At 53.7% G+C, this 10,717-nt stretch overlaps 1 protein-coding gene across 1 annotated transcript; it reads right to left on the reverse strand.

Annotated features, from left to right (window-relative positions):
• Positions 1 to 2,702: 2,702 nt before the first annotated feature.
• On the reverse strand, positions 2,703 to 9,082 carry HMOX1 (heme oxygenase 1). Its single transcript, XM_090272540.1, has 5 exons — positions 8,964 to 9,082; positions 7,549 to 7,669; positions 5,369 to 5,860; positions 3,998 to 4,097; positions 2,703 to 2,964 (listed from the first exon to the last, which is right to left on the reverse strand). The coding sequence occupies exons 1-5, from the start codon at positions 8,984 to 8,986 to the stop codon at positions 2,834 to 2,836; spliced, it is 867 nt and encodes a 288-aa protein (XP_090128666.1). The 5' UTR covers positions 8,987 to 9,082; the 3' UTR covers positions 2,703 to 2,833.
• Positions 9,083 to 10,717: the final 1,635 nt, after the last annotated feature.

Here is a 10,717-nt window from a genome sequence, read left to right on the forward strand (position 1 = left end):
CTCAAATTTGGGACTTGAGGTTTTCGTAGGCCCAAAAATGGTGTGTGGGTTTGTTTTTTAATTGAAGATTTAAAATTATTTGGAAATGCTTAAAATTTGCGAAAATTCACGATCAGATTCCCAACTTAGCTTGAAAAATGGGAAGATCTGGCAACGATCGACGCAACTCAGGCAGCAACAAGGGCTGCATAATCTCCCTTCTTTTTCAATCCCACCCCGGACACGAACTGGAAAGACCCTTTTATCATCTGCCACGTTCACACAGCCATATTTTGATATTTAGGGGGAGTGTTTAAAATGTGTCTCTTTACAGTGTGTAAAAATTCGATAGCAAATGAATGTGCAACTGGCTTTTCTCATGGATATTTCGTGGAAGAATGAAGGCACAGATTTAACTCAGTCTAGTTAAGAGCCACATAATTTTCCATAGCACGAATAGAATGCCCATTATAAGCCCTGGCTGCTGTGGCTCAGCGGATTGAGCGTCCGCCTGCGAGCCAAGGGTCGCTGGTTCGATTCCCAGTCAGGGCACATGACTAGGTTGCACGTCAGGCCCCCAGTTGGGGGCGCGAGTGAGAGGCAACCACACAGTGATGTTTCTCTCCCTCTCTTTCTCCTTTCCTCTCTCAAAATAAAAATAAAATCATTAAAAAAAAAACTGTACCACACTTAAAATAAGTGTACCATCTGGGTTTGCCTTCCTCAGCGGGCCATATAAAAGCGAATGCTCAATTAACTTGTTATTAAAAAAAACTCATAAAAAAACAAACAAAAAAGAACGCACGTTATTCAGCCATTTCCCTATTAGCAGCTTTCAGGAGGGCTTCTCTCCCCCCACCCCTCTTCCTGTTTTTGTCATTACAAACAATGATGTCCATGCCTCTTCCACAGGAAACGGGAACGCGCTGCGTGCACGGTCTCAGAAGCAGAGGCTCCTGGCGCAGGCTGAACTGGGGAGCCTCCCGCGCGGGAGTCGGGACTCCAGCCCCATGGGAACCTCCCAGGGTGGGCCCGGGGCTGCGGGCAGGGCTCCGATGCCGTCAAGCAGAGAAGGTGTTGGAATACCACGGGACCCTCCCCCACCCACTGCGGGAGGTAGGTGTCTCCTGCTCATGTTGCCAGTGAGCAAAAGGAGACGTGAAGCGACTTGTCCAAGGTTCCAGACTTCATGACGAGGCCAGGACTGGGGACAAAGAACCTCGTGACTCCCAGTCCTCTGTACTAGTTGTCTAAGGAAACTTGTCCCCTGCGTCCCCAAGTACACCTTCAAGCAAAGAGCGCTCACTTTCCCAGATTGGGAAGCTGTATTTTCATTTATTTTTTTGAAGATTTTATTTACTTTTGGAGAGAGGGGAAGGGAAGGAGAAAGGGGGTGGGGGGAGAATACATCAATTGGCTGCCTCTCACATGCCCCCAACTGGGGACCTGGCCTGCAACCCAGGCATGCGCCCTGACCGGGAATCAAGCCTGCGACCATTTGGTTTGTAGGTCAGTGCTCAACCCACTGAGCCACCAACCAGGGGAGGCTGTATTTTTTAATATTGCAGTGGCTTTTGTGACTCAGGAAAAGACTTGGGTTATGGATGGAGCTGGACAGACCAAGTTTAAATCCTTCCTAACCCTCAAAGAGCGGTATCACTCCTCACGGATTTGCTGCGAGAATGACGTGACCTGGTGAGGCGACTTGCAGTCCAACGATCACTGAGCAAGAACAAAAAAGCCTGATCACCCTTGTTTCACCACAGGAGTTAATAATGTACAACACTGGCATTTTACAGGCGTCTTCATTTGCTTCTCCAGACAGGCAGGTGAGGTAGGCCTCACTGTATTCATGTTCAGGGATCAGGACTGAGCCCTCTGGGAGGTTAATAACTAACCTTAAAGGCAGAGCCGCAAAGCAGAGCGTAAGGGACTTCAACCCAGGGACCTCACGGGTTGGACTCAGGACTCAAATCTTATCCCAGAACCTGCTCATGTCAGTCTAACAGGGCAACACCATCCTCATTCAAGGCGAGGCTGGTATCAGGCAGGGTTCACCACGAAGATTCGCCCACCGACTGCTTAAAGCTCACCCCCCACCCACCCTTTCTCAAAACGGATCCCAACATCCAAACAGGCTCCTGCCATCCACACCTTCACCCCTTCTCCCCACCATTCGAGAAACAAGTGAGAGAAAAAGGCCATCCCTCAAGGGTCACAGAGCCCAAGAAAAACACTTCAAGTTACTATCAGGCAATGCAGTTTATTATTTCACACAAACGTTAGAGACCAAGGCCACAGTGTGGTTAAACATCTCCCTCGGCACCTAATCACCCCCCCAAAACCCACCCCAACCCTGCTATAAAAACAGAACAGAATACAACAAAATACCATAGTCAGGCCAAGCCGGCAACAAAAAGCGGCTCCAACAAAAACAAGACAAACACAAGACACAACATCTTCGCACATTTATGTGAAAATCACCATGGCCCACCGGGAAGTGGTCATGGCCCGTCAGCAAGGAGGTGGCCAACTCAGGGCATGTGGAGGTTCAGGACAGCTGCTACCTCTGGCCACGTCTTCTGGGCTCTGATGCAGGAACAGGGGAGGGGGTGTTCTGAGGGCTGGGCAGGATCCCTCGTCCCACTCTGGAAGTTCAGGTCATTGGCTGGATGTGCTTTTTGATTGGGAAGATGCCACAGACTCCTTCCTTGCCAGAGAGAGGGGGATGTGGGGTGGGGGGGAGCTCACCGCTCCCCCTGCCCAAGGGAAGGACGCCAGGCAAGATTCTCCCTCTCTAGAAAGAGGGCCTCCCCGGGAGAGTCCATGGCCCCGGGAGCCGACGCAGGTGCATTCACATGGCGTAAAACCCCACCGCAACCGTGGCCACCAGAAAGCTGAGTGTGAGCACCCATCGGACCAGGGGTGCCTGGGAAAGGACACTGAGCTGGGGCTTCCTGCTGGGAGTCTCCGTGGGAGTCGAGGCTGAAAGAGAAAGGAGGCCAATGTCAACAACAGGTGGACACAGATGGAGCATCTGACTTCACAGAAACACGCAGCAGAGGGGTCTCAGCAGACTCTAGTACAGTCCCACTCAAGGCCAAGATTCTGCTAGAACACAAACAGGTGGCCCTCTACCACTGCTTAAATACCTCTAAAGACAGGGAGCTCGCTACTTTACTACCTCTCCGAGCTGTCTACTCTTCCATATTCAGCCCACGCACACTGTGAGACCACGGCCTTCGGGGGTACCCCAGGGGACCACACTCGGAGAACTGCTACATTAAGGTACCATCACCTCATCCCACCGGGTAGCCAGTGCCACCAGGACTGACCATATTCCAACACTCCCAGACACAATCCCAGCAGAGGGGTCCACATGGTGCTGCCACAGGTGGGAGAGCCACGGGGCAGGTGGGTTAGGGTTAGGGTGACACCAAGGTGGCGGTGAGCTTCACCTCTCCACTCCCCCCCCCCCCACTACCAACAGCACATTCCTGCTCACAGGTGTCAGGCTTGCTGAGGGGCCATTCTGTGGCCCACTTTGGTGTTTTGGGAAGTTCCCCAGCAATTCACTCAGCACAGCCACAGCCTTGATACCTCTTCTGGGGCACACGAGGAAGAAACGAACACACAACAAGACCCAGAGTAGGGTAACAGCAAGATATGGTCCCAGACCCCCTGCCCCACGTCAGGGGTGACGGTTTAGGAGTCACTAAAGGGCCCCAAAGGAACCCAAACTAGAGAATGCCTTTGCACCTGACTTCTGAGGGTCCCCTGTGTGCTGGCCTCCATTTTTGAGCCAATGAAATAGAAGTAACTCAACCGCCCTTGGTTTTCGAGTTGGGGAAACGGAGGGAAGGCGAGGTTGCACGGCTTGCCCAGGGTCACACACTGAAGGCTGATGTCACGCCCTTTTGCCTGCACCCCACTTCTCATTTAAAACATCCAGAAGACAGAGCCAAGAGACCCTGGAGCCAGGCAGCTGGGCCACGTGCCCCTCCGACGGAGCCCTCACCTTGTGTCCCGCTGCCAGCCCGCCGGCGAAGCCCCTGTGCCTGCCAGGCGCTGCGGTCCTCCGCTTTCTGGCTCAGCAGCTCCTGCAGCTCCTCAAACATCTGAAAGACAGAAGACGTGCCTCGTCTCAGAGAGGGGTGGTGCCAGGCCCCAGCTGACGATGGCATTCGAAGTCTCGTTATGGAACACATAGGACATAACAAAGCCCGTGAGAAAAGTACTGACCACTGGCGCGCCCTTCACCCAGCTTAAGAGATAAGATGTCACAAGCGTGTTTGACTCGCCCACCCGCTCTTCCCCAATGCTCCCCAGTAACACCCGTCCTGGGTGCAGGGTTCGCGTCCCTCTGCAGAGCACCGTTTCGTGAGCGGTGCCCGAGCCTACGGAGCCTCCTGCCGCCTTCCTTCTTCACAACCCTCGGTCAGAGTCCCCCTTGGAAAGCACGTGTCACAGCACTCATTAGCCAGGGTTTGTGACGAGGAAGCAGCGGACCCTAAAGGTTATGTGCTGGACCGAGGCTAACCCAGAGGTCAGGGACAAAAGCCCATCCTCCAACGGGGCTCTGATCCCAAATCCTGTCTTTCTATGCCACCTCTCTGAAAGACAGATTTTCTTGGAGGATCCACGGACCAGGGTTGGTTTGTTGTCATTGTTTCGGGGACTACATGAGAGGGATGTTGCTCCGTAACTACTGCTGCGAGCAGGGAGCCATGAGGCCATGAGCTAGGAGCCCCAGTCAACATAGTGGCTCCAGGTGAGAGGGGAGCGACAGGATTCTACAACATCCGGGTTAGAAGGAACCTTACCCACACCCCCCAGGTCTGCTCATGAACTCCTCCTTCCAGGCCTTCCTCAAAGCCCACCGTGCCCCTGGATGTGAGGCATTTGGAGAAAGATGTATCCCGCCTTCCTGGTTGGGCTGACAGGCCCCAGAGGCCACATCTGCGGCACCTATAACCTCCGCAGGGCCAACCGGGCTACACACAAGTGCACACACAACTTGAGTGTTGTCACAGAGTGCCACAACTGTGACGCTCACACCCCACAAGGACAGCAGCCAACATCAGAGGGCTGACCCCACAACAGGTCCTGCTGTGGGACTTGACTGGTGTAAACCCACTTAACCCTCACAACTCTAGGAGGTAGGTACAATTATATACCCATTTTACAGATGAGAAAACTGAGGTACAAAGAGATTCAGGGATCTCCCCAAGATCACCCAGCCAATAAGTGGTAGAACTGGAAACCGGGCTCACACATCCCTGCACTTAACCGTGACCCTCCACCCACCCCCTTCCCTGATATAAGGGAAATGTCCCTTGGAGGAGCAGCTGGGGGACATGGTGGCTCCCCTGGGCTGCCAGACCCTCACCTGAATGTTAAGCAGGAATGAGGTCTTGGCCTCTTCGATGACCCTTTGCCTGACCTCAGGGGTCATCTCCAGAGAGTTCATGCGGGAGCGATACAGCTGCTTGAACTTGGTGGCACTGGCGATGTTGGGGAAGGTGAAGAAGGCCAGGCCCTCACCAGAGCTGGGCAGGTCCAAGGCCTTCTGGGCAATCTTCTTGAGGACCTGGCCCCCAGACAGGTCACCCAGGTAGCGGGTGTAGGTGTGGGCCACCAGCAGCTCGGGCTCCCTGAGCCCCACCTCTTGGAGTCGGCCCACATAGCGCCTGGTGGCCTGCGTGTAGGGGATGGCCTCCTGCCAGCGGGGCCCGAACCAGAAGGCCATGTCCTGCTCCAGGGCAGCCCTGCGGTGCAGCTCTTCCGGGAAGTAGAGAGGAGCGTAGACCGGGTTCTCCTTGTTGCGCTCAATCTCCTCCTCCAGGGCCTTGTAGACGTGGTACAGGGAGGCCATCACCAGCTGAAGCCAGAGCAAGCAGGTCAGGCTGCCGCCGAGGAGAAGAACCCCTACCCAGCCTTCACAGCAGCCCTCGTCCCCTCCCCAGGCTGGTCTCCCCCCTCCTGCGGCCCCTCCAGTCCTCCCCACACAGCGGCCAGAAGGAGTGTCACATGAGGAACACCTGATCACGCACTTTCTGAGCCTAAAGCCCTTGTCCCTGACCCTCCACTGAGCAAACACATGGCCGAACTTAATACTCATAAAACTCCAACACAGTTACTATCCCCCTTCTACAGAAAAGCAAACTAAGGCTCAGAGAGGGTGCACCTTGGCTGGGGGTGGGGGGAGTTCCTGTTACACATTAATACTCTAGTTGTGTGACCATGGGTGAGCCACACTCCCTCTCTGGGAGATCTGAGGTCTGACTGACTCTGTGCAAGTCAAGCTTTGGTCCCTGTCCCCCAGCAAAGGGAATAATCCAACTGCATACTAAATGGGGCTGGTGTGACAGTCTAGCAGGACAGCCCAGGTAAAGCACTGGGCACAGCCTGGCACACAAGTGCAGCCTGACACACATCACTCAAATCAAGAGGCGGTGGTAGTGAATGCCACCTCCTTCAAGCATAATCTAAGTGAGCACTGGGCCCTCTCATGCACCTCTGTGCCCACTTCAAACTCAGGGGTAAGGTCCAGATCTGTGGCTGCTGAGGATGGGATATTCCAGCAGTCACCTCCCTGCTCCCGCTGCCCCAGCCACATAACAGCTGGGTGTATATCATCTCTTTGAGGGGGAAGGAGGACGGGAAGAAGGAGCAAGGGCTATACCCAGCACCCATAGGACGTAGCCAAGGGCCCCTACTCCACTAGACCTGCATGTTGTATCTCCCTTCCCTGGAGTATTTCTCGGGTTGGAAGTCGGGGAAGACCCAGATTGCAAAAGGGAAGGGTGTCGGAAGTTGTGGGATAGAGCTCCTCCACCCCGTCTGTTCAACCTGAACAAGCCTTTCCTCGTGCTGACATTTTAATACTAGGCTCTTGTCTGGGTCTTTGTCAAGCGCTTCCCTTCTATTTGCATGAATTTCACAACCATGCTGGGAAATAGCAAAGTCAGTGTCTAGCTTTAAGTGAGGGTTTAAGAAAACCTGCTGTTAAAATCCCACAGATGAAGGAAAAGTTGCTTTATGGAGCTTACGATGAGGTGTCCAGTCTTAATATCAGGAAATGGTTGAGCTAGGACTCGAGCCCATACTACCTCTTGCCTTCAGAGACAGATTAGAATTAAGTCAGGAGCACAGCCTCTGAAATGAGACCAGCTTTTCCCATTTACTTACTTGGCTGTGTTACCTTGTGTTAGTTACTTAACCTCTCTGAGACTTCCCTTCCTCATCTTCCTTTTCAGGGTTGAGGCACAAAGTAGATATCAAGTGTGTAAAATGCCCAGCTTGGAACAGGTGCTCAGCTCATGGCACTACTGCCCCAGCCCTCCACAGTATTATATAGTGGGCTAGGAATTTGCTGTGTGACCTTGGGTAAGTCACCTCCTCTCTCTGAGCCTCAGTGTCATCATCTATAAAATGATTCTCTCAAGACATTCCCATCTGGTCCCTCAGCATCCTTGGTCCTGGTGCCCAATGAACATTGGCCTGAGCCTTGGGCACACCCATACCTGTCATACCCTCCCCCAGGGCTGCTCCCAACAGACCACATACCTTAAAGCCTTCCCGAGTCACCTGGCCCTTCTGAAAATTCCTCATGAACTCGGCGTTCTCTGCCTGGGCGTGCACCTCCTTGGTGGCCTCCTTCAGGGCCTCTGACAAATCCTGGGACATGCTGCAGAGGGATGAGAGGATGAAAAAGGGGGTGGCTGTTAGCAGGGTTCTTCCAGAGGCTAAGCCTCTGAGGGGGCCGCTTGCCTGTAGCCAGGCCTTCCAAAGATGTCAGCTTTATTAGGCTTCTCCACAGAAATAAGTCCAGCCTTCTGTTTAATACACAGGCCACGTTTCCAACCACCTTAGGATGCAAGCCCATCAACACTCTTCAGTCACTAAAACATATTGTAATATGGTCCCCAAAGCCAAGGGGGAAATCCTGGCACCAGTTATTCTAATGAGGAGGAGAAGGAGGCAGCACAACCCAGGGAGAAGCAGCAGTGGGCAGGGTGAGCATTCAACATAACTGCTCTGATGGGCTTTTGACCCAAGATTTAATTCATTTATTTTGTTGAGGTTTCAGGTACAAATCTCATGATCCCCCTATAATACACTCATTATAAAAGCACTCAGGCCCTGGCTGGTGTGGCTCGGTGGATTGAGCACCGGCCTACGAACCAAGGGGTGGCCAGTTCAATTCCGGGTAGGGGCACATGCCTGGGTTGTGGGCCAGGTCCCTGGTTGGGGGTACACAAGAGGCAACCACACATTGGTGTTTCTCTCCCTCTCTTTCTCCCTCTCTTCTCCTCTCTCTAAAAAAATAAATAAAATATTAAGGAAAAAAAAAAAAAGCATTCAGGTTAACATGTCCCAATAAAGCTGCTTTACTCAAAGCAAAAGTTTCTTTCTGGGCGTACTTCTGCCGTATGTGTGTATCCGCCTCCCAAAGAGTAGTCATTTCTCCTTTCTCTCCTGCCACACTCCTTCCAAAAACACAGGGGTTCTGTACATGCTCTTGGGAGAAGGGAAGGAGACTTGGATGTGGACAGGCAATCAAGAATCAAATCCCAGCTCTGACAGCTGCTAGCTGAGCGACCCTGGGCTTGCTGCTTCCCTCCTCTGTAAAACAGGGACACAATGGCCACAGCGATGTCTTGACGGCTAGTGAGTGAGATGGACTTGACCCAGAATGGGCTGTGGTAAGAGAACCAGGCACCCAGGCTCCGGCAGCCGAGGGATCCTAGATTAAGCAGAGGACACCTCCAAAAACACGCAGAAGTCCGATACCAAAAGCAAAGTTGGATACCATAGCGCGACACTCCCTCCCACGGATCACAAACGCCCCGTGTCAGGGAGCCGGGCACGTAAGGCGCCTTTCATCCCTTTAACACACGAGTACAGGCCGGTCGGGAGGGCAGGTCCCCGCGCCCCCCATTCCCCTTCCCCCGTCGCCCGTCCCACCGCCCGGGGCGTACCTGTCGAGCTGCGGGTGCTCCATCTCGCAGGCGGTAGGCTCGCTCGTGCTGGCTCGGGGCTGGCTCCGGCGTCTGGACACAGGCGGAAGGAGGTAAGCGAGTGACTGTACCGGGCCGGGTCCCGCCGTCCATTTATCCCCGGGGGCGGGTCACGTGGCTGCAGCCCAACAACAGCTGATCCCAACTTGCTGGCGCTAAGTTTCAACACCCGCGCCCGCCAGTGCCCCGCCTCCGCCCCTGGCCAGCGGGGGGTGGGGGGGAGCGGTCACATGAGCCTTGGAAAACAAAGCCTTTGGAAACACGACGTACAAAAGAGAAAAAAAAAGCGCTCTTCTTGAAATCTGAGCAGCTGTGTGATTTTGCCCGTTCCAGAACCCCACACCCAGGATGGACTTGAGGCACCCCAGGAATCTGAGGGTTCCAGAGAGGCGGGTCTCAGAGGTGGAGGCTGGTGGGCAACAGGAGAGCCTTCAGTGACCAAGGCTTCTTAGCTCCCAGGCTAGGCTTTTCTTCTCTTTCCAACTGGAAGCGCCCCCACCCCTGATCTAGCTAGAACAGCACCCCCTGCCCCCAATCTCAGGGCAAAGGAGGCCCCGGGGTCAGAGCTGGTCTGGTTCTCTCCTCTGTCCCACTGTTGAGCTCGCTGATTCAGCTTCCTGACTTCCCCCTTCCCTGTCCCCCAGCCACAGGAATGATCCACATGCTATTCTCCTCCAGTGATGGCTAAATAAACCCTGCCACCCCCCCCCCCCACGCCTCCTGCAAGGATTCACATCTTAATCCCCAGAACCTGTGAATATGTTACCTTACAGGGCAAAAGGGATTTTACAGATGTGAGCAAATTAAAGATCTTGAAATGGGGAGATTATCCTGGATTATCCACCTGGGCCTAATGTAATCACAAAAGTCCTGATAAGAGGGAGGCCGCAGGGTTACAGAGGTAGAAACAGGTGGGACAGGGGCAGTGAGACTAGAAGTTGCTCTGCTGCTGGTTTTGAAGGGGCGTTAGGGGCCTTGATCCAAGGAAAGCAGGCAGCCTCAGAAGCTGGAAAAGGTGAGGCAGAGTCTCCTTAGAACTCCAGAAGGAATGCAGCCCTGCCAGCACATTTTTAGCACATCTGACCGGCAGAGAATAAATTTGTGTTTGAAGTTCCTATGTTGGCAGTATGCCAGGGCAGCAATAGGAAAGGATACACCCTCGTCAAGGCTAGTTTTCCTCATACCCAGGCAGAGCCCCAGCACGGGGAAGCAGGAGAGAAGGGTGGACAGAGAGACCCTGAGAGGTTTATGTCTGTGGCTCCCTTCTGCCCTCTCCCAGTGATGCCTGGCATTCTCTCCTTAGAGCTTTAATCTGTCAGAACCCACCACCCCTTCTCTGCTTTTTCCTTTCAGAGTCATCAGCTTGAGGAGAAGGGGTCAGTTTTTTGTTTGTTGTTTGTTTTGGGGAGTACCGGAGATACAAAGTCCAAGAGGCTTGAGGCTCACCTTGACAGAGCATGCCTGCTCAGGATCCTAACAGAGGATGTCTGGGCGTGGGGAAAACGACCCAGAAAGGGGACAGAGGGCACGGAAGACAAACGTGGTGGGAAAACTGGAAAGAAACCCTGAGGTCTGCTCTGAGCCTGCCTTCTCCCAAGCACGGTTTCATTTCATCCTCACCCAACCAGGAGGTGGGAGTTTCTGTGTGGCGGGCAGTATCACGGCCGCCCAGAGGTGCCCGTGCGCTAATACCTGGGATCCGTGAGTGCATCATA

The sequence above is a fragment of the Furipterus horrens genome, unplaced genomic scaffold (genome assembly GCF_987537825.1).
Source record: "Furipterus horrens unplaced genomic scaffold, mFurHor1.1.pri manual_scaffold_4, whole genome shotgun sequence".
Lineage (NCBI taxonomy): Eukaryota > Metazoa > Chordata > Mammalia > Chiroptera > Furipteridae > Furipterus > Furipterus horrens.